Source organism: Montipora capricornis, chromosome 14 (assembly GCF_036669925.1).
Source record: "Montipora capricornis isolate CH-2021 chromosome 14, ASM3666992v2, whole genome shotgun sequence".
NCBI lineage: Eukaryota > Metazoa > Cnidaria > Anthozoa > Scleractinia > Acroporidae > Montipora > Montipora capricornis.
Window position 1 is genome coordinate 5,125,853 of NC_090896.1, and position 25,000 is coordinate 5,150,852.

At 39.6% G+C, this 25,000-nt stretch overlaps 1 protein-coding gene across 1 annotated transcript in view; it reads right to left on the reverse strand.

The window, feature by feature from the left end:
• Positions 1-25,000, reverse strand: part of LOC138033455 (uncharacterized) — a 35,605-nt gene that overhangs the window by 70 nt on the left and 10,535 nt on the right. Inside the window, exons 7-19 of the mRNA XM_068881197.1 lie at positions 24,598-24,802; positions 23,847-24,109; positions 19,265-19,467; positions 18,633-18,669; positions 18,452-18,559; positions 18,283-18,349; positions 8,485-8,590; positions 8,064-8,150; positions 7,712-7,849; positions 4,868-4,910; positions 4,717-4,781; positions 4,369-4,456; positions 1-3,453 (exon numbers count right to left, since the gene is read on the reverse strand). The exon at positions 1-3,453 is cut by the window's left edge and continues 70 nt beyond it. Coding sequence (XP_068737298.1) covers positions 1,564-3,453; positions 4,369-4,456; positions 4,717-4,781; positions 4,868-4,910; positions 7,712-7,849; positions 8,064-8,150; positions 8,485-8,590; positions 18,283-18,349; positions 18,452-18,559; positions 18,633-18,669; positions 19,265-19,467; positions 23,847-24,109; positions 24,598-24,802 — 3,300 coding nt within the window. The 3' untranslated portion in view covers positions 1-1,563. The remainder of the gene's footprint in view (positions 3,454-4,368; positions 4,457-4,716; positions 4,782-4,867; positions 4,911-7,711; positions 7,850-8,063; positions 8,151-8,484; positions 8,591-18,282; positions 18,350-18,451; positions 18,560-18,632; positions 18,670-19,264; positions 19,468-23,846; positions 24,110-24,597; positions 24,803-25,000) is intronic.

Sequence of the window (25,000 nt, forward strand, 5' to 3'; positions counted from 1 at the left end):
ATCATTTCAATATTCAGCTTCCCTCCAAAAACGACTCATTATATTATCTGATTGGAATGTATTTGCTGTGTGTGAAACGTTTGCACACTTTCTGGGACATCCAACCCGAATTTAAAAACTACATATTTGATTTATCATAGTCCGCCAGGGTTTGTTTCTTATTCCTGGCTCTCCTTTAACTGAACCAAACTGTTTCTTTTTCAATAAGTGTTCTTCATTTGTTGAGAAAAACGTATCCATGTCAAGATGGATCTATTTATATAATGCATACGAAAATAAAACCTTTCTAAATACTACACCACTACACAATGCTCATTTCCTTGAAAATAATATACATACATTTCAATTGTTTTTTCACTTCTCTGATATGTAAGATAATCAGCGTCTTGGAGAAAACCACTAGCACAGGATATGCTTTGTTCAGGTATTCTAAATCTATCGTATTAAGATGTTTGAGATCATGACAAAAGCATCAGTGTTACAGTTCCACGCTACTTAAGAGGTAAGTAAAACCCCCTTGAAAACGTTCTTCCAGTCATGCAGAACTGCCAGTCCAACATTTTATTTACATTCGCAATTAATATACATTCCCACTTGAACAGAACAGTTTGTCCCACTTCTCAACGCTAATGGGCAATATCAGAAACCCATAAGGGTTGAAACGTGAAACGCGCGTTCACAGCTTCCGAATATTCAGTGCGAACTGATTGGTTGAATGTTTCAGTGCTAAGTACCATATTTGGAAACCCCTCGCTCTTGCTGTTCCAAATATGGTGCTTAGCAAATTGAATATTCAGAAGCTTGTTTCCCAGCACACAAGGGGCCGTTACACGTTTCAACCCTTATGGGTTTCTGGCAATATTTAACAACTATTCGCCAAAGGCAAGGTGAATAATTTTTTTAGCGTCATTACATAGGTGATTATTTGAAAAATATTAATTCTTTTCAAAGGAATTAATTTCTTTATCTGTCACCTAGACAAAACGGGTTGCGTCCATTTTGAAAAAACGCTTGGGTGATTAGTCAGAGTCAGAATCGCCTCGAGTGTGACCAATCAGAGCAGAGAATTGCCAATAATCACCTATGTAATTATACTAAATGCTAATGGTGTAGAGGGCATACCATTTCACATGACATTGTTTATCTAGCTGTACAAGGCTTGCAGGGGTTACGATAAACGCCTGCTACTGGCGGTGTGCTGCCACATTTAAATTATCACTGCTAGTTACTAATCTAACAACAACATCATGAATAGCAATTAAAATGAGACCACCTGTCTTGTTGTCTGTTGATCAATGGAACATTGTAGACATTATGTTACTTTTTCACCTGTACAAAACAGAATTGCAGTTTTTGGCTTAATTTTGCACCTTTTGTTGCTTTACAGCAGTTAACCTGGAGAAATGCTCTTAAAAGGCAATAGATTTTTCAGCAGCTGATTATCAGTGCTTTCCAAGGCAATGGAAACGGCAATTGGAAAGCGTAATCCATTGCCACTGGCAAAGGTTGTTGAAAAGGAAAATATCTTTTGATGGTTTAGCACCAGGTACAAATTTGCGTCGTCTATTTTTTCCAGCTTTTTTGGCCCCTGAAATTTTGATACACCTTTTTTTTATCAATCCCCCGCCGACGGTGAGTTTTTTGTTCAGTACGGTGGGTTTCTTCCCCTACTGCCCTTGCCCGGAGAGAACTCACATCTTTACTATCTACAAGAGCCGTTCTTTGTTTGGCACCACCAAGTGGGTTCCTAAGTCCACGGAACAGACTGCCTGGTTCGATAATTTCTGGACCTCGTGAACGAGGGTGACGTTGTGACACAGCATTAACTCTTTCTTGGATAGATGGGTCAAGTTCTCCTTGAATACTGCTGCTTCTCTGACCTACTGTTGTGTGACCCAGCAATGCCTGGTGGTTGCTAGACCTTGACAAATTTACCATTTGACCGCTAAAACTAGAAGAAACAGATGACTTCAAATCATCAACTCTGGAATTTGAGGTCCAAGACCTTCCCAAAGAATGCGTGGAACTTGATTGAAACGTTGCTGTTAAATGTCTTGATGATGGAGCATTGTTTAACACAGGTGTAGTGGGTACAGCAGATGAGCCAATTGAAGTCGCTATTAAAGTCCTTTCAGAGGCTGATTGTTTTTGTAGATTTACAAAATAATCAGGACTAGACGAATGATTGTTGTTCACCACAGAATTCAATATAGGGTCCACGTTACACTCCTGTGTGTCCATGGAGTCCAGGCTGTAGTCCTGTGTATCCATATCATCATCTGTGAGATATTCATTGAAACCTACTTCACCTCTAATAAGATTGGTGTCCACAGATATCTCATTTCTCTGGATAGGGGATGGTTCTTGATCTGCCATGTCATCAACTTCTCTTTGATTCACTCCCTGTTCGTCTGAAACTGGATACACTGAAATATGATTTTGCACACCACTCCCATGTCTTGTTTGACCCTGGTTAGATGGGTGGTAACTATTCCATTTTCCCACAGAATTGAGTCCTTGCTCAAGTTCAATCAATCCCTTTGAACTGTGTTGGTCATTATGACCATGACTACCCACATGAGGAAGTCCTTCTTGATCTCCTTTATGTTGGTGGTGTGCGTTTTTTTCCTCGCCAAGATCGATTCTTTCCCAATGCCTAATAGGTCCCTTCGAGTTTTGTCCCTCACAAACTTCATATAGTGGTATGCGATTCTGTTTGGTTCTTTCATGTCTTGCTTGGCTGCTGTTGGATAGGTTCCATCTACGTTGTTCCAAACCAGGATCATGACTACTTAGTCCCTCAGAGTTTAGATGGGCTGTGCAACTACCATGTGAGTTGTGAAAATTTCCACTACCACCAGAATGCCACTCAATGCTTTTTTCAGGGTTATCCTTCTTTCTTAAAGCACTGCTCTCTTTTCCGTCATCTCTGTTAGTGCAGTTTGTTTCATAATTTATTTCTTTTGCTTGCTCACTTACTCCATAACCACAAGCTGTACCTTCCCGAGTCAGAAAATCATTATCAATTGCTTTCTGTTGTAACTTGTCGGCCCACGTGACCCTTTTGCGACTAGACATTCTAACAACGGTGTCTTGGGATGTCTTTCCTTTTCTGAGCACAGGAACTGGATGAAACTTTTCACTGCAGGTTAATGAATTCCTGTCAGTTGTTGTTGCAGCAAAAGTGATTCTCTCTCTTATCTCTTGACCACTGCTTGGCATGGCAACTGACAATTGCTCTGTGGACCTGTGCTCAGTAGAGGTATAAGCACCATCACTGGCTCCTCTCAAAGTGGAACTGGCCTTAGGTGGAGGGTCATCAGCAGGAAACCGTAAATCTTGGGTAACATCAATGGAGAGATGAGACTGCACATCCTTATTAGACTCAACAGCAAAAATACATCCTCTTTTCTTTGCATCATCTATTAACGCCATCCAGTCATCTGAACCTCTCTGCAACAAACCAGAATGTTAACAACGAAAAAGCCTGAACCTTACAGCAAACTATTGTTTACAGTTTTTGCCTCATAAGCGTATGTCCATCACTTTCAATCGATCAGCCCACACAACTTTAAAAGTTCCTTAAACTTTTCAAGAAAATTCACCAGTAACACGATCCCTTTCTAGAAGCACAATAGTATGCTAACAAGTGTAAACAGTGACATCGACGGATTCCTCGAGTACATTGGGTATAACAAGCATGCTGCCAATATAAGGTGTTGATTTGCCCTGAGGGAATATAAGCTTAATTTCTGATAGTCATCACACTTAGAGAGATTACTTCAATAACTGAGACACGAGGGGCCATGTTGCAGGAACATGGTGCAGCGACATGTTGCAGTGACAAAAAGGTGTGTAGTACACACTGAGGCGACATGTAGCAGGAACTTGTAGCGTGGTCACATAACAGGGACAAAATTACAACATGTGCACACATATGAAAATGTTGCGGGTACATGTTTCAGGGATATGTTGCGGCGTTCCCTCGTGTGAACTGATACTTTTGTAACGGTACAACTCCTATTTGGTGGTTATTTTGTCCCAACTTCATGGGACACGATGTGGGGACATGTCACTGCAACATATATCTGAAACATGTCCCCGCTACACGTCCCTGCTACATGTCGCGTCAATGTGCACCACACAAGTTTTTTGTCGCTGCAACATGTCTCTGCACCATGTCCCTGCAACATGACCCCTCGTGTCTTAGCACCTTAAAAGAAGTAAGGAGAAGAGGACTTCCCTGACAACAATGACAAATTGGCAGTCTTGCCCTGAAAATGTGGAAATGGTTAACACATCTGCACCCAACCAGCACAAGCGCAATGGTGTTTTTCTGTGTTCACATGCAATGGTATTAAGGTCTACCTTCAAAGTTTTCATGTCACCGAAGATGTATAAAGCATGACGGGCCCTTGTCAGGGCAACATTCATCCGCTGCCTGTCACCAACAAACCTTTCAACAAAAAGAAAAGAATCAATAACGGCAGAATTCTAATGTGTTCAAGGAAAGAAGAACAGGCAAAATGCTACGATAAAGTGTTTCGTGAAGTGTCTAGAAGGTGTATCCATAGTGTAAACCGTTACCTTGACGCTGCATGTGCGAAAGCCACAGGAAAGTTTATTAGATCATAAACATTCCACAACACGTCACTTTATCATCACGCAAATTTGGGGTTTTGACTCTAAAAACTCTATAAACTGTTCATCCCTTACCCAATGGAACCACGATCGTTCTTTGCACGAACACAACTAAGGATTATGACATCCTTCTCTCTGCCCTAGAAGCAAACACAAATTCAACGACTTTTAACTGGTCGAATTAACAACAAAAAAATAAGTGCCACAACGCAAACTGTTTCTGTACCTGAAACCCGTCCACAGTGTTGACCTCGATGTTGGTTAAATCTCTGCAATGAATGAAGTCAAATAAAGCAGAGTTGGTACCAAGGGCTGTTTTTTAAAACACCAGGTCCTAATGCCGTTGTTTCAATTTTATTTAATGAACACTGAATGATCAACCAGGTCAGGTTGTTGCACAAATGTCCGAAATGTCAGTAAAGTTCAATTTTGATATCCAACATGAAGTATCCCTTTAAGTTGAGGCATTACCAATCTACCTCTAACAATAAGGTTAGGGTAAAGGTTAGCATTATTTTTAGGTCAGTGTAAATGCAGCAGTTTGTCCTTACTTGAAGAGAAAAAGTTAAGGGACACTGTGAACGTTAATTGTCATTATTAAATTCTCAACCTCGGATAATGCATTTCGCGTGCTCTGATTGGTTCATTCAATCTCGGTTATCAGCTCATATACCTTAGTTTGACCTTACATGGTGAATGAATGCGCTAAGCGTTGCTAAACTTAATCTTTTTTTCCGCCGGAAAGCGAAATTTCTCTTTGAATAAAGCCAAAAAAGAAATGAAACTTTTCTTGTGGAAAGTTTGGATCAATTCCGACGTTTACAAGTACGCAAAAAGGCAAGAAATGTTTTCAAGTTTTCTCGATTTCGCTCGGATTTTTTCGCTTTTTTCGCTCGTCTTTCTTCCAAATTTTTGGGGTTTAAGGAATTTAATAAAATAATCATACCATTTGTGCTTGTTGGATATGAGACTGGTTATAGCCAACTCGCACCTCGCACCTCGCACCTCGTTGGCTATTTACTATCTCATATCCAACGTGCGCTCGTGGAATAATTATTAAGTATTCCACCACACAAATGATTTGAAGTGGGGAAGAAGAGCAAGGGGACACTTTGTGATGCTTTTTGAAATCTGTGAGCATCTAATTACTTGGATTCTTGGACAAACTTGGGTTGTTGGCCGGTTTTGTTGTTTGCAATAACGTCGAATTTTAAGATGCAGACGAGTTATTTTTTATGTTATCTGACAGACCAAATTTACTTTCGCCTCTTGCATTCTTTGGCTCCTGGAAGCAGCAACACACTGAAAACTACAAATTCGTAAATAAAAAAAAGCTAATTCCTAGTGTTTATGATTGTTAGTGTTGTTCAAAGTCTCTCTTGCTCCCTGTTTAGAGGCAATCAGTAAAAAAAATGTAAAGTAAACTCTTGATTCCAAATTTCGTCAGAGATGATCTGGGCCAAGCAGCATTGGAAGCAATGGAAGCAAGGTGTCGAGGACCAAAGCTAAAATGAGTGCAAGATAGCGTAATTTGATAACACACTTGATAACACACTTCATTTTAACTGAAGTGGATATTTCTGGGAGTTACTTGCATGAACGAGATCTCAGTAAATGAGTTGAATTTTTGGTAAAATGATGCATTGATACCTGTAAAGAACTATCAACCAAAGTACAACTTTGCAAATGGTAACACATATCTTAGATTTTGACTAAAACAATAGGCTATATGGCCCAGAGGCATGGTGGTTTTATTCTCATTCAGCACCAATCACTGTGTGAGAGCAGATCTTCCACATCTTTTTGTTGATCCCTTCTTGTTAACGGGGCAGTGCTTGGGCAGAAGGATAGTGTAGCAAGTTCCAAATAAATGCAACCCTAAAAACAGTATCTCATAACACAGCACACACTGTTCACATTTGGTTTAAAAACCCATTTATTAAGATGAAGACAGTTTTGGCATCCGACAGCAAGCCTCTTAGCTCTTCATAACCAGGAAACTGTTTTGCGACTAACAGCTGTCTACAATACACTAAAAAAGTGGCTTAGATGGTCCCCTCTAAAACTTTGTCTTAATTGGCAATCTGACGTTAAACCTCTGTCAACAGACTCTTGCCTGTCGTGCAGTGTTGCTGCATGTCAACTCCTTTATTTCCAACCTCGAGATGTCTTATGAAGTACTGATTTACGCATTTCTTCTTTCTGCCATTCAATTTCGATTCTTACTTTGGTCACGAGTAAAGAGCTGTATGTCTTCAACACATGTTTGCCTAGCAGAAAATTCTCCATTTACGTCTGCTGACAGGACAACATCGGCAACTTACAGAGGTTCCCACATGAAACTGCGACTTATATTAATTTTTTGTCACCATCACGGTTGCCGTTTTCAGCTGTTTTTCCTTCAATGTAACTTCCACAACTTCCTTTTAACCAGGGATTTTTTTATTCCAAGAAAATGTAGAAAACACTGCAATGGCCTTTTCCCCAAACAGTGAATGATGAAAGATAATTTGCTGAGTTGAAATACATTATGCAAAACCGTCATATGATCGGTCAGTTGTTGTGGGGTGTATTGTGACTTGAACAGATCTTTGTCTTCTAGGGACTCTTGGAAAGATATTCCAATCTATTCAAAGTCCTTTTTCCCACACTATGGCAGACAGCAGTCTTGAGGAATAGCTTTGTTTATCGCACGTAATAAACGTAATAATAACACCGAAATCCCTGCCCTTGCCACTCGATCAATAATGTGTGAGGTAACCACCAATTTAGTAGTCTATTTTTAACCTCACTATTTCCACCAGCAAATGACTGTGACACTTAAATTGCACTCCTTTGAGTTTTTTGGACCACCACAAGTTAATCATTCGCTCACATTTCAGCCGTGATTTATCTCAACCAATTTGACGTAGAAATTCATGAAAAAAGGTTTGTACGCAACACTGTTTTCGAAGGAGTAGTTGCGCATCTCCTTTTAAGAGGTTTCACTTACTGGGTTTAAGATGAGATAAGCATAAGAAAGTATGATACGCTGCAACATAAATAAGAAGGAAATAAAATTAAAACTCACTTGTTAAGTCTTGACTGTATCTCTGTTTTCTGTTTTCTGTAAGGGGTTATGATGCCAATACTCCCAGGATCCAGCACTTTCACGAGATATTTACATAAGGCCACAACGAGGTCCACTTCAGCGAGATTCCAGAGGGACCTTAAAACACAAAGTTGCCATATTACAAAGATAAATACATTTTGTCACTTGGTCAGACAACATTATGCAACAACAAGTTACCACTCAAGGCACAAGATGAAATATTCTCAACACATAGCTGTTGACTCCTGTTATCTAACTCACTTACTGCTCACGACCGTCGGCAGTATTGGTGAGATACATTCAACTAATTGCTACGTGCCAAAAAACGTACCCTCTTGCCAGGTGCTCTTCCTGACCTTTGAAAACATCAAAAACAGCGTAGTGTTCCTTTAGGGGAAATTGTCTCGATTCCAATGACCTGTAAAATTTGGAAGGAAACGTTTCATGGCCAAGACATTTGCTTCCCTCTGGGGCAACTGATGAGCAAGCACTAAGCTTGATAGCAAACCGCAACACAATTTTAATTCAAAACGAGCAAGGTAAAATTAACAGATGTCCCAAGCCACGCAAATCAGGATGGTACTCTTCCACGTTAGAGATCTAAAACTGATGCACAACATAATTCGACATGAATCCAATACCTTGAAACCTATCATCTGTATCTTATGACATAACAAAGACCACTGTGCCAAGACTGCCTCTATAAAGTTAGCAACGTGTTATCTTGTGGCAAACACAAACGAATGACAGACCTGGGAGTCTTGAGGCGTGAACTGTAAATATAACGTGAAGGAAATTCTGCAATCTGAGGATGCATTCTGTACTGCTGCTCCAACATCAGCACAGGCCTACCTATGGCTGAGAACAATGGACATATTTTAAAAGGCCAACAAAAGCAACACCCGGACACAAGAAGGAAGCATGCAAAACAAGGTCTATTAGTCAACTCGGTTCACACCGCAGCCAGGTTGACAATAAGACACAGTTTAATGCTACTATGATTTGGAAGTTTATGAAAGCAAGTTAAAAGTTGCAATTCAATAACCCAGATCAAAATTGAATGGCAAGAATAAGATATCAGCGATTAACACTTGGGCAGTGGCAGTTATCAGGTATGGAACAGGTATCATAGGGTGATCAAAGGAAGAGGTAAGATTATTGGAAAGAGCCACGACAAAAATGATGCCAATGAACGTCACACTACACACAAAAGGAGATGTTGATAAATTGTATGTTCCAAGGGTGAAAGGTGGGCGTGGACTGATAAGTTGTGAGAGTTTTTTTTAAGTGAGGAGAACAGCTTGGGATGGTACATTAAGAAGTCGTTAGTTGATTCAAAAACTGTTAGAGTAATTGGAACTGACGGGACTGTCAGCAAAGAAGAGTTAAGAAAGACATGGACTGACGAAGGGTTAAGAATAAAGCAATGCATGCACAATTCCTGAGAGATATGTCGGAAACCACAGATGCAGAACAGACCTGGAGCTGGCACATCATCTAACTTAAAGGTTCAAACGGAAGCCCTTATTTGTGCAGCACAGGAACTGGCTTCAAGGACTAATTACGTAAAACATCACATTGATTTGACTGCTGCGTCACCACTGTGGAGAATGTGCAGTGAAAAGGGAGTGAGTGTCATCTAGTCAGTGAAAAAAGATGGCCCAGAAGGAATATCAAAGACGACATGATAATGTGGCGAGGATTATACATTGGAAGCTTGAAAGGAAGGAAAAGTGGTATGAACACGCACCAGAAGATGTTGTGGTGAACGGTGAAGTAAAGCTACTTTGGGACATGAACATCCAATAGTCCACTTCGGAAAATACCATAACACCCTTTGTTTGTCCCCCCAAATTTCGCGTAAGCATTGTTTTTGTTTTCTCTTGGGACTATTGTAAGTCCCAAGAGAACTGGAAACAATGCTTATAAAAACCTTGGGGGTACAGACAAAGAATATTATGGTATTTTCCAAAGTGGCCTATGTGATAACGTTGTAGAAGCAAGAAGATCAGACATTATCGTAGTGAGCGAGGAGAACAAATGTTTTATTGTGGACATTGCTATCCCTGGAGTTAGTACGATACATGAAAAGGAATTTGAAAAAATCGAAAAATATCAGGAGTTGAAGTGGGAGATTATAAGAATGTGGAGTGTAAAAAACCTGGATGCAGTACCGGGTGTTGTAGAGGTTCTTGGAAGTGTTACTAAGAAACTTGGACAATGGATTGAAAAATTGCGGATTAGGGTAAGAATTGGACTTTCGCAGAAAACTACAGGAAAGGCCACAATTTTAAGGAAGGTGCTTGATTTGCAAGTACCAAGAGAGTGTCACCAGGGGACCCTTGGTTATGACTCGCTCCCTTGGGAGAGCTCAGAGCTAAATGGAGAATAATAATAATAACAATAATAATAACAATAATAATAATAATAATAATAATAGTGATAATACTAATAATAATAATAATAATAATAATAATAATAATAATGATAATAATAATAATATTATAAATATTGTTATTATTATTACATAGTGCCAATATCAATATTCACTATTTTCATCAGCGCTTAAAAATTATAAAACTGCATAAAACCTACTAAAAAGTTAACAAGTTTAAAAAGTGCATGAAATTACCTAAGAGATGCAACTAAGGGGCTATTCCTTATCGCAAAGGGCAATGAATTCCATAGTTTAGGAGCACCAATAGCAAAAGAGCTCTATCCAAGCGTTGTTAAAGTCATGAATTTCACAGGGTTTAGTAGCAGCCCATCACAATCGGAGAATACCAGTAAATTACATTTGCCTGCTTCCTAAAGATTAACAAGTTCCCGAAGATAAAAAGAGCGCCATTGGTAGCCTTATAAGTTAATAGGAACACGGAACTTAAATGGCAGCCAGTGCAGATTATACAGTAACGGTCTCACATGGCAGTATTTAGATTCCTGGAAAATTAACCTAATGACAGCATTTTGTACCCTTTGCAGCTTCTTAAGCTGGTAGGCTGGAAGGCCATAAGGCAGCCTGTTACAATAGTCAACGCGACTTAAGACAATGAGTGAATAAGTGTCCCGGTGGACAGCCTAGAAAGATATTTAATAATTCTTCTTATATTGTACAAGTAACAAAAAGCATTGGAGCATGTGTTATGTACATGTGAATTCATGGGAAAAGTTGAGTCTAACCACGTCCCTCTTAACTACCTCTTTTGGTCTAATTTCAGTCTAACTTCACAATTAAAATATGATCATAGACCTTGCCTAGTTGTTGCTTGGTACCAATCATTAGGAATTTTGCTATTGGTCATCCAATTACGTATATCATCTACACAGTGCTGAATAGCAGTGACAGCCTCAAATTGCCCAGTGCTTTTATTTGGACTGAAAGACACATACAACTGCGCCTCGTCGGCGTAGCAGTGAACCGTTGGAAGGTTCACCTTAATAACAACAAACAATTCCAACCAAATTCCACTTTGAATACACTTAAACATCGTCAAAATGGGATCAAAAACTCTAAAAACTAGACATATGCTCTCAAAGCCTCTTCAGGTGTTTAAAAATGTTCAACTTACAAAAATGTTTATGTCACAACCATTCAAAGCGGTCACGTATTCTCTGCATATTAAGGCACAACCTCGAGATATCATGTCTTGAGAGGAGTGCTGATTGTAGAAATAATTATGTTTATTGTTATTGTTCATTAATTAGCCTTCTTCTAAAACCGAACGAGATTTGTGCCAACAAAGCGTCATTGTATTAAAATGTTTGTATTTCATTGCCGTGTTTCTCCTTATTGATCTTCCACAAGGATGATCAATTTCCTTGATTTCATGATTTGGCACTGACATATAGTCCTTAACGTCTCTCCACTGTAGGAGTTGTTACAAATAGCACATTTGCCTTCACGTGTCACATTTTCTTCATCACACGTCCTTCCCATCTGTTTACACACCATGCATTCTCCCCTTTCCCATTTGCAAGGTTTAAACGGATCACACGCCTGCAGCGACAATGGCCCTCTTAACTACTTTGATCTTGAAAACCTTCCCTTTTGATGTCAGAACAAAAAAATGTCTGCTCCGGTTGTACCTTCCTTTGTGACAGTCTGGACTTAAATACAAAGACGCTGGAACCCATGTGGATGTGAAATGAAAGAATAAAAAATGATCAAAAACCACTTATGCCAATTAAACAAACAAGAAATGACATCCACTGATCCACTGATTAGAGTTTCTTTCTAAGCAACACGATTAAAAGACTTCCATCGTTGACTTGGAAAGTGTGGATAGAAACAGCAAAAGAGGAAACAGAGAGGCCTAGTGAGGTGAAAAAGACCACGTATGAGTTTAAGTTCAAGTGCTTGGCATCCTAGGCTGCCACAAATGCTACATCGGCCCTACACGGGAGTACCAAGTCATGGGAAACGTCGTGGAGAACGTTCATGAGATGGTGTTGAGGATGCAGTAGTCAGCAACAAACCCAGATATGATTTTGTTGGCTAGGCGCTAAAGTCATATAGAACCAAGAAGACTGAAGCCGATCAAAAAGGATAACGATTATTGCATTGGACCAGAGAAAACACGAGGAAACACAATGAAGCCATCAGTGTTCTTCAGAGACATTAAACAACAAGGTTTCAAGATCAACGTACTTTAAAAGGCTACTGTTGCAATCAAGAGATTGAGAAGAATGATTGGTTGATTAGCAGATGAGAGGGGACCGTAGGACAGACAGTATATCTTCATTTAGAGGTCAAGATTACCAAAATGCCAAATTGGTGAGGCTAAAATGCGACCACTACAGTCTTGAGCTCCTCTTGATCCGTACTGCAGACTGTTTTCAAGATATTGTTGCTGTAGACCTATACTTGCTTATTTAATGAGGCTGACAATCTGTAGTGTCTTAATACACCTTTATATGTAAACAAATTCCCGTTGAAGATTGAATACACTGCTGCATAGTGGATAATGGTGTTTTGGGGAGGAATAGTTAATGGCTAGTGGATCAGAATAATAAAGATAATAAGTAGAAGAATGAGAATGGAAATTAGAAGCTGATGATGAGGATGATGATCATGATGATGATGAAGCTGCTGACGGGACTATTGATGACCATAACGAAGAAAAAAAAAGAACAGTTGACCATGGGGAGGATAAGCATAAGTTCAAGGAGGGGAAAGGGCACAATGAGGTCATGAGGAGGAAGATAATGCTGATGGGGATTCTAAAAAGGTGATGAAGAGAACAAACACTGGTCATTAACACACTTTTCGTTTGCAATTTTTGTCAAAGAACATTCGTCCTCAATTTGTGGAAGCTGACAAAGATTTGAACAACATTCTAAAATGGTTCTGGGACTTGGAGACAGTTGGGATCACTGTAAAATACTCGGATCGACATGACAACGAATAACAAGTCAGCATGGAAGAAACTTGAGTGATCCTTATCGTTCAATGGAGAGCTCTACGAAGTTGCTGTACCTTGGAATGGGGATCGACCTACCCTGCTAAACAGTCGACAAATTGCAGAGAGGCGACTTTGAGAAGAAATTACTTAAGGATGTTAGCCTTGCACACGCTTATGAAGGAGTCATAGACGACTATTTGAACAAGGATTACATTCAGCAAGTATCTAGCTCCAAACCTGAGCCAGAAAGCGAGTGGTTTCTACGTCATTTCACAGTTGTCTGTCCAGACAGAGAAATAACTTAATTTCGAGTTGCCAAGTTCAAAGAGAAAAGCCTGAACACTGTAAGTATTGCCAGGACCAAGGCTGCAAAGTAGCATTTGAAATTTTGTAAGGAGCTAGAAGTTTTAGTGGGTGACATTTCGTTTGGAGGCGTGGGTGAACCTCCTTGTTTCATCGGAGCCTAGAGTCTCCTAAATTTCAGGCCACGTACAACTGTCAGCTACGACCCCAATGATAAACCATTTTCTTATTTGTCAAATGGGTGGAGATATATCACTGCAGAGTGTCGACATGACTGAATTCAACCCTTGTCAATGGTGCAGATGAGTGCAAGAGCTCATTCGCCGGGTGTGGCAGCATTGGCTGAAGGAATATCTGCCATACATCGGATCTAATCTCAAGTGTTCTCGAAAGATGACAATATAAAAGATTATGGCATTGTTTGTGTGATTGATCGCAATGCACGACAAAGAAAGTGGAAAGTAGGGAGAGTTGCTTGGACCTACCCTGGTGAAGATGGTCTGGTGTAGATAGTCACGTAGTTGACGTGAAAGTTGGGTTAGCCTGAGCCAGAAAGCGAGTGGTTTCTACGTCATTTCACAGTTGTCTGTCCAGACAGAGAAATAACTTAATTTCGAGTTGCCAAGTTCAAAGAGAAAAGCCTGAACACTGTAAGTATTGCCAGGACCAAGGCTGCAAAGTAGCATTTGAAATTTTGTAAGGAGATAGAAGTTTTAGTGTGTGACATTTCGTTTGGAGGCGTGGGTGAACCTCCTTGTTTCATCGGAGCCTAGAGTCTCCTAAATTTCAGGCCACGTACAACTGTCAGCTACGACCCCAATGATAAACCATTTTCTTATTTGTCAAATGGGTGGAGATATATCACTGCAGAGTGTCGACATGACTGAATTCAACCCTTGTCAATGGTGCAGATGAGTGCAAGAGCTCATTCGCCGGGTGTGGCAGCATTGGCTGAAGGAATATCTGCCATACATCGGATCTAATCTCAAGTGTTCTCCAAAGATGACAATATAAAAGATTATGGCATTGTTGGTGTGATTGATCGCAATGCACGACAAAGAAAGAAGAAAGTAGGGAGAGTTGCTTGGACCTACCCTGGTGAAGATGGTCTGGTGTAGATAGTCACGTAGTTGACGTGAAAGTTGGAGACAAGATTTTGAAGAGACCAGTGACGAAACCATGCAATCTTAAAGACTTATCAAGACAGTGCTAAAATATAACTAATAGTTTCTTTCTTGGATTAAAAGATCTTGCAAAAATGTTGTAATTCCGGAGGGGAAAATGCTTAGAACAGAATTGCATGACTTCTGTTGTGGTTTTTTACATAAGTAATCAATTCTTTTGTTTTGTTTCTCAATAATGTAATTGCATAGCTTGCTTTTGTAAATAGAATAGATCAAGGTTGCAATTGACTTTGCACGTGTCAGAAAGTTCATTTGAGTTCTCGATAATTTTCTAATAGCGATTGAACAAATCATTGTTGCAACCAACAAACATGCCGAAAATTGAAAAGGAATCAAAAACAAAATTAGAGAGGAACAATGAGAACAGAAAAATCGCAAATGTGTCCACCTCTTCTAATGAAAAAATCCATGTGGCCTTACTGAGGTCAACTGGTTCTGTTAAACCAAATTTACGTTCGCGAAGCATGAAGAAGGTAGTGAAGATTCTCATTGACCTCGCAAGAATGCCTTCCCTGTGTTCTGAAAATATTAACTATACAGATACAGTTTATGGGAAAGATGAAGCCACACTCAAGTTGCACAGCAAAAGGGAACTTGAATGGATCACCTGTCTTGAAGGAAGAGTTATATATGTTTACTTAGGCGAAACAATAAGAGTTTAGGGAGGGAGAACAGGGCATATTTTGCCGGTCAAAAACGGGGCAACAGTATTCATAGTAACAAGAATACTAACATTAATTGCCAAACAGGGACCAAAACGGGTGTAAAAGAGATAACTGAAAAATATGAGTGTTTGTCTCAGTGTTCATAAGCAGACATTATAGTTTTGGAATATTTTATGAGCTCCATTTTACTACAATTTCAATGAAAGCAGAACTCTAGAGTATCACCAACAAAGGCAAAAGTGGAACTAGACACCACACTGTTTGACAAATAGTGGGGTCGCATCAGACAAAAACAATGTGACAGAATCTAAGAGCTCAATGGCGTACTAGAGTAGCCAGTAAAAAGTACCTTTTCACCGCGCATGTTCAAGGCATGTGATAAGATGCACATGGGGATAAGAAACTAACAAACAGAACGGCAATACCATACTAAACACGTTACATCACATAACATACCAAATTACAGGCCAAGATGAAAAGAACAAATATGCAATTAAAGTTGTTCTCAATTACGAGTGGTTATCATCAAATTATGGAGGTAAGGCCTTTAAGAACAGAAGGAGAGAAGAGGAAGCTCAGGTACTCTTAGATCATACATCTTTATTTACCCTCGGATTTTTAGAGCAGCTTGGTGTAGCTAATATCTCCGAGCATTTACCCTCCCAACCATAATACACCACAGACGACAGACCACAACACCGGGAACTACATGCCCTACTCTTTGCGACAAGTGTGCCGGTTCTTTTAAGTCCCACAGGATTACGAACATTGAAGGGTTGTGAGACGGGACCTCCGGCTTATCGTCCTTATCCGAGAAGACTAGAGAGTCTAACCCTTTGCAGATGTAATTACAAAGGCCGCACTTTCTCCTCAGTTATTTAAAGACCCTTAGTGTTGGTCCGGCCAGAGTTGAACTCACGACCTCCCGCGTGACAGCCCGGTGCTCAACCAACTGAGCCACCGGTGCGCGGTGCGCATGTTCCCTCATAATTAAGGGAAGAACAACGAAGGAAGGCAGCACCAACAAGGCTAAAAGAAATGACAAACAAATTCAGCCTGTCAATGCTGACTAAAAATAATCTTGACAATTGCTGCGCATTTGCAGCCCATGTCATCAGGACAGCTGTGTCAGACAATGAAGCCGCCGTTTCATACTTCACGATAACCCATCACACATCATTTGAAATGGGGTGATAACTTTATGAAGAAAGTTTGCACGGTACATGCAAACTTTTAATCAGACCCCACACAACTTAAAAACAGGCAAGTAAAACCTTTTAAAAAGATTGTTCGGAAACACAGCATTAAAAATTTAAATGTCTGTGTAGAATAGCATCCCAACAGTACCATATATTTTCTTCCTCATCTATTCTCAATTCCCAACATGATTTGCACTGTCGTGCCTTACCTCCATCGCCTTGAACTGAAGTATTAATTCATACCCACGTTCATACCCTTTGTAGGAAGAACCTAATGATTACTGGTGTAATTACTCTTAGCAACAACATATCTTTCTCAATTAGCTGTAGCTCTAGATTTCAAGATCGTTGACACTCATACAGATCACAATCATACCGATGATTCCTCAATCTCCCTGTACGGGCTGTAATTAAAGATTACTAGATCTGCTCTGCTCTGCTCAGCTCAGGCAGAGAATTATCTGCACTATCATCCCAAATTAATGCCCCCTTCCCTTATCCAAACGATTCCCGAGATATAAAAGCCTACCAAGCAAATGGCACGGCCATCTCTACATCCCTTTTCCCAAATATTACTGATCTTTGCCATGTATTTAAACATTTCTTCGCTCCCTTATGTCAATGGACCTGCCGCACGTTCCAGGCAGTTGATAATTGATCCGTAATAGTGAATTGCTGCTATCCAAAACTGTAAAAAGGTTCCTCTTCGAGACACTAGTCTACGGCATTTTTTTCTGCTCGTGTTCTTGCCACTACCCAAAGTGAAAAGCCACCTAAACATCTTGTGTTCAAGGAATACCACTTCAAAGTCTACTACATTCCATGACTTTTCAGGGCTGGAAACCGACGTCTCCAAATTTCACAACTTCCCAAGTTTTACAGGACTCATACTAATCAAACGCTTATTCATCAAGTTCACGAATACAACTGTTATGAGATTTCCTGAGAGGATAACGGACAAATCTGTTCCCTAACTCTGTTTATGGTGCTGCCTATTTCCAGCTTCTGCAGTGATTGTCCATCTTTTTGCCTTGCAAAATAAGTGACAGCAGCTCAAACCATTTGCCAAGGATACTTCAGGAGAAACATGGTACCTTTACGCAGAATCCTGAAAAGCAGTTTCTCTTCAGACAGTTTACTTTCTTTTATCTGGAGTAAAATCCATGATTAAACATTCGAGAAGAACGGGTCTTGAAACACAGTGAGATCCGCAGATAAAAAAGACTGCTTCAAAGGCTTAATCATTTCCAAGCAGTACACAAAGGAATTCTAAACTGCACCAAACGTCCATTTCATTCACATTTCATGCTTCATAATTCCAAGAAGGTCCAGACGTATTATTGATGATGTTCTCAAACTTCGAAACAATCTCCGATTTATGAAACTTGACCTTTCATTTGCCTTTCCTCTAAAAGTGAATACATATAACGACCGTAGACATTCCGCTTTTCAACCTCAATAGACTCAGGGACGTTTTTAACTGCCTCTACTCCTTACACATTACGTAGCCGCAACAATTCCTCTGAGCTGCATTGTCCAGCTACTCGAAGGCCCATCATGAGTTCATTCTGAGAATCCAGTTACTCGAGGGAATGGTTCACATCTTTTGTTTTCGACAGTTAATTTTACGTCAACCAATTTCACAATCCTGTGCAGGGAAAATGCTTACAAAAGCAACCCTTTCCAGCAAAAACTCACGTTCCAAAAATGAGGTCCTGAAGGCAGAATAGTAACAATACCAAGAACAAAGGCAAAACAACAAATGAAACAGTAAAAATGAAAGAAGGCCAGGCTTACCATTATGTCTGAAGAACTTGTAGAGTCTTTGAAACATTGAAAGCCCAAAGGCATTTGCTTTTGCTTTCTAAAAAAAGGTTGTCAGGATAGTTAATAAATTTGTTAAGACGTCACATTGAAGTACACAGGTTACTCAACACCTTTAAATTAACTTTGCACTCTTCCATACCTCAGAAATAACTGTGGGCGGAAGCTGTTCAGGGTCACCGACGAGGACCAACTTGGATGCTTTAAACTCCAGAGGTATGAGAACATCCAGTTCAGTTGCCTGGCAAGCCTGCAAGAAAAAAGTGCTCTTAAGAACACTGACTGACACCTTCATATCACACAAAATCAGTCAAATGGAGTACCTCATCAACAATGACACAAGCAAAAGGAAGACGGCGCCTACAACGAGTAAACAGATTACACCGTAAATGTTTTGAACCCAGGAGTCATATCATAAATAAGGGAAGTACGACCGACCGAATGAGTGTAGTCCTGAGAAGGACTGTTTGGGATGACATCGACTGATGTTTCAACAACCACAGTGGAGGTCATCTTCAGCGGGCGAGAGTGTTTATACCGTCCACTGATGTTACACAAATCACTCGACTCAGGAGATGACTTCTGCTCAGGTTGTGGAAGCGTCAGTCAATGTCATGTTACAGTAGTTATCAGTCACATACGCCCCTCAACGACATATTTTCACATTTCGAAAGTAAAATTTAGGTGGACGTCAATCAAATGCTTCCATGAAAATAGCCCTGTTCTCTTGGCGGCAGTTGAATTCGTCATGGAAACATTTGATTGATGTCCACCTAAATTTTATTTTCAAATATGAAAAAATGTCGTTGAGGGGTGCGTGTTACTGATAACCGCTGTAAACAGTCATCTGAAGACTTAATACACCTAGACTATCGTACTTCAATTAATTATAAACAAATAATACAAGTTTAAAACTTAAAAACAGTAACGTAAAATTCAAAAATTCGCTTCTAACCGTTTGTAGTCATGCTTCAAGCTCGAACTCCCTGCTCCACTGAGAGTGGTACAAACAATATCTGCGGACTCCAGTATTTCTCTTCTTATCCTTGCCTCCTCGCGATACAAATTACTTTGCTTCTCCTTTTCTTGGCGCAAGCTTATTTGTAATCGCTTTTTACGACTCTTGAGAGCATCCTTTTCCTCTTGAAGTTTTTTTATCTGTAATGAAGAGTATATTTTTAATTATTCCCACACTTAACATATGAGTTAACCCAACTGGCTGAAATCGTAGCCCATCCATGAAGACTCTCTTTTTGTTGTAACTTTGTTTACCAACTTACTTTTAGCCTACTGGTTTGTTTTTCAAGCGTGCACTCCAATTGGTTAATTTAAAATTTATGGCGAAATACATTTCGACGAAAGCGAATTTAGAAGGCTGGTCTTGTGAACGGTTTTCCCTGGGTTTGAAGAAGACTTCCTCGTCCTTTTAGCTGTATGTTTGTAGCAGGAATATATTTCCCACCAGGCAAAACCATCGCCGAGGGTAAAGAGATGATCAGCTGTCTTACCCAATGCCTAGATGCTCTGTTAAGAGAAAATCCGTCAGCAGGTATTCTACTAGCCAGGGATTTTAATCAGCTTAAAGTCAAGGGTTTATGCGGAAATTTCAACCTACGTAAACTTGTTCTTGCACCGACTCGTGGAAAAAATTCACTTAACCAGATTCTCACAAACATGTCAAGCTTATACAATCCTGCAATTCTTCTTCTTTCACTTGGAAAATCAGATCATCAATGCCTTCTAACAAACCCTCAGAAATAAGAAAAGATGAAAGCCATTCCACGGAAAGTAAGAACAATGCGTCCAGCAAACATTGCTGCATTGACGATTTACCTCAATAACATAATAGGGTGGAGGTGTTAAATGCCCAAGGAGTGAATGAGAAAGAGGAAATATTCACTCAAGAATTGACAGCTATTCTCGACGAAACAATGCCAATGAAAACAACACGAATGCATCCTAGCGACAAGCCTCGGCTTATTCCACATATCAAGAAAATTATTAAGCAAAGACAACGTGCCTATAGCAAGGGACACATGGTGAAATATAAAAAAGCGCACAATTGATATCTAAGACTAAGCTGAATTACTACCTATCAAAATCAGCTCCAACACGAACAAAAAGCTATCGAAATGGTTAAAGTCAATTTATAGCATCTGCGGAGCAAATGAATCTAGTCGGAATACTAGCAATATATCATCTAAAAACTTACGTTCTACTGCAGATAAACTTCAAGACATCTTCAATAAACCATGGAAGGATCATATACCCAAGATCTCCCTTGTTGATCCTGATGGCCCACCATATGCTGCCCCGAAGTTACAAAGCAGTGGACAGGTTAAGACGATTTTGATGATATAAGTCCATGGACTATAAAACGCTATGCTGAAGAGCTAGCAGTTGTTATTCACGATATCATCTGTGCAAGCATAATTGAATGCAAATATCCTAGTTTGTATAAATATGCCCTAGTCAGTCCAGTACCGAAAGTCGAAACGGATTTCAGACAAGTATCCGTGCTACCTGTCCTTGGTAAGGTCTTAGAAAAAGTTCAAATACTTCTAAACAAAGATGCCTTCAAAGTCCAACAAAATCAACAGGCCTTTTCACATGGTCGGTCAACCGTATCAACTCTCTTATCAATATCAAACAAACCTGGTTCAATTATACGGACAACAACCCAGAGGGTAGAAAAGCGATCCATTCCCTCTTACTGATTTCAGCAAAGCCTTCGATATGGTCGATCATTCCATCCTATTGACCAAACTAAAATCAAGAAATACGCGCAAACATCTGTAGCTCTGGATCCAAAGCTTCCTGGAAAGTAGATCTCAACAAGTAAAGCTTCTGGGTGTACTATCAACATCTAAAGCATGTCTGGCTGGAGTTCCACAAGGCTCTGTAATATCACCGCAATTATTTAACATCTTTATTGACGACTTTGATGATTTCATACCTGAGGAACTTCGTGAACGAGGAATGATGTGCAAATATGCATATGACTTACCGTGTTTGAATGTATCCCGAAAGGCAGGGAATATAACCTACAAAAAGTGCTTGACGGTCTGCTAAGCTGGTCTATAGAAAACAACCTGATGTTGAATCCAACAAAGACGAAGGATATGTGGATCTCATTCCAGAAATCGGCAACTCAACCTGACGCTCTGCATATCAAAGATGCGTATCAGGAAAGAGTACTTAACTTCGAATTACTTGGAGTATGGCACTAAAATAATCTGGATTGGAACTAACACATTGAACAAACTGTCAAAAAAGGCAAACAAAAGACTTTACTATCTACACGAGAAACCAGAAAAGCAGGTATACCATTGGAAGTCGGTTTGACCATTTACTGTACTAAAATTCGCCCTCTCTTGGAACATGCGTCACCGGCTTGGGGCGGACTGCCCCAATACGTTGCAGATGACCTCCAGAGAGTACAAAACAGGGGTCTGGACATCATTGGCGCTGCTAGATCAACCCTACCATCAATACATGCAAGAAGATCACAGTGCACAAAACGAGAACTTGAAAGAACATTGAACACTGCTGAACACCCCAAACAAGTATTTATTAGTACACATGTAAATAGGAATTATAGCCTCAGATCAAATCAACAAACTAATCTAAAAATACCAAGATGAGGCACTAAAAGACATATGAACTCGTTTATACCTAGAGCAACAAGAATAATCTATTAAGTATAAATTCAGATTCTTAATTCACACGTTTTACGATGTATGTTTTTTTATAACATGTAAATCTACTGTATGTTACTCCAAAGGTCCATAAAAGTTATTATGATGAATTATTATTGTAGGACAAAAGGGGATTTTTGGACAGGAATCACTTCGAAATCAATCTTCAGAAGTTCGGCTGAACACTTTCCAATACCATTACCATAACCAATACCACGTCGAAGGTCATTACCGGGATTGCTAACCCCTTGACCAGTAGTTTGAAATAGTTGTCTCAGTGTCAATGTAGTTAGAGTCAGTTTATCTGAAAAACCAATCAGCCGAGTGCCATTTATAATAAGTGGTTTCATCTTAAAATACTAATCCCTTTAAAATTTCTCTGTACTTCTTTTGATCAAGATGTTAACAAATTTTTGTGATTGGTTTTCTCTAATAAGGTCTTTTTGGGGATGTACACTTATTTGCATGGTTCAAATTGACCTTGAAAATTAATCAAACGTCAAAATTGTCATAAAGTAAAAAAAATTAAATGGTTCAGAAGAGTGGACTGCCTGACCTATATTCAACTAGTCTCCTTTCTGGTCCCACGTATTACCACAAGAAAAACCGCTAGGAACACCAAGTTTTTCTGATGGTAATTAGTTCTACTTTACATATGAATGAACTCATTTCCATACGAAAAACTTTGCACTTACACTCGCTTCGAAGAGGAGGCATGAACTCGGAAATGGCCTATTAATTAAAATGTCAGTCAGCTTCGCTTTGCGAGCAAACTAAGGAAATCTGTGACTTAGCTTTCCGGTGGTATCATCGCTGAAAGAAGCGACATGATAGTTCCCAGTAAACGCAACGAGGTGTATTTTTCAAGGTACGAACGTGTCGATGTTTATAATGACCAGAGGAAACGCCTTCAAAATTAACTTTCTCGACAAAAATGTTTGGAAACGTTGCAAATACGTTGAAAAACGTTGGAAAATCATTGTGAAACATTTAGTTGAACAAAATTGCTAACGATCGATGTGAAACGTTGAAAATGCGTTAGAAATCATTGGCGAACGTTAGAATGCACCGTAATGTATTCAAACTGCGTTGAAATGCATTAAAATTTCATTAATCCCGGTTTTCCAAAACAGAATCACATTTTAACATACCAAACCTACCATATTCAAACGAACTCTCTAATCTACGATTACTGGTATTAAAAATAATAATAATAATAATAATCGTCCAAGAAAACGGCCTGTCAGCACTCCAAAAGTATGATAGAATTGTCACAAAAAATGTCAGCTGTAATGCCTAAGGATCTGTACCATAAATATGGCACAATAGGCCTTTTGCGGCTAACGATCACATGGTACAAAATCCGCCATGCTGGAGGGCAAGCTCATTATTATTCCCCCACTGGGGCATTAAAACAAAGGCAAGTCAAGCTTGACTGGTTCAGGTCTCTTTGTTTTAATGTCCCAGTGGGGGAATAATAATGAGCTTGCCCTCCAGCATGGCGGATTTTGTACCATGTGATCGTTAGCTGCAAAAGGCCTATTAATTATTGACTCAGGTACAGTACAATAGTATCAAAAGCACTATGTAGATCCAAAGACTCAAGAGAATTACCTGCAGTTTGAATGTTCATTAGATACAGTAATCACTTGATATGCTTCTTCACAATTAACCCTTCTTCTTTCCCTCAATCACGAATTTTTACCTTTCTTGGCTGGCTACTTGCTAAAGTGCCTACAGATTTTGAACCTCACCAGCCAGAGGAGAATATACACTCCCAGTTACTAGCTTGTCACCTACACTAAAATGCAAGTTGAAATAAAGTTTGCTTGTAAGTACCTTGTCTTGATATGCAGGAAGAGGAGAATTTGTTAGCTCCCAAAGCTTCTGTTCCACTTGCTCAACTTTGGCAGTACACAGGTTCAGGTTATCTTTGAGCGCATTAACATTTACATTCCCATTCCCTGTTGAGGTAGATCGTCGTTCCTTGATTCGTTCTTTACTTATGTTCTCCAACCAAAACTCCATCACAGATTGATGAACTTGAGATTTCCGTCCTATACGAACTAAACTCAAGTCACCACAGTTCTGCAATTGGGCTTCTGAAACAACGAAAATGAGAATCAGTTCTTGACGAAGTCAGTGGGGTCTTAAGAATAAACACAAAAAACGTTTGAACGTTCAGTCCTGAAGAACAGACTTACGTTGATTAAAGCATAGCAAGACCCTACTACCATCCACTAAGTACAAGAAGACAGACAAAACCTAACTTTTTACTAAATTCTAAACTTCCACTCATATGAACCCACGGATTTTATTTGAATGGAAGTCCCATGAGTTGAAAACAGGAGAATTTTCCCAGTGAGTTTTGATGTCTTTTATACACGGAGAAAAAAGACATTACAGTATAGAGGTAAAGAAGCTCTACTTGAGAAAAACTTATGTGTAAAACACACACAAGAAATGAAAATTAAAACTGAATAAGGCACAGCTAAACATAAAGAGAGGTAGTTTCAAATGCCATAAGTCATTTTACACTTTCTTTAGTGCTTGTAATAATGCAAATATATTGTCGAAACAACTACTCAACCTCTCTTGGAAAGCCTTTGTCCGTTACTTCTCCTACATGTATTCTCTTTGTTGTCTTGTCTTTTGTGAAGACACATCTTAGCACGCTTTATTTGACAAATAAGCTCGTCTATTGCAGCATTTGAAGGGGCACACAACAATATTCGGTATTTCTCGGCAAGAACTGTTTGTCCGGTTGCTGGTTGTGCTGGTAGCTCTTGGCGACGCTAGAATACCGCAAAAAAAGGAGCATTAACAGATACTTGCTTTCCTATAGCCCCTCAACTTCACTCTTAACTGAATGATATACCCAGTCCCTTCCTACGAAAAATGATATTCTAGTGCACATCTCGGCAGCAATTGTCTATATCCACATCCTACAACATTCATTCGCAAGTCAAAAGCAGACAACAGACTTTTTTAAA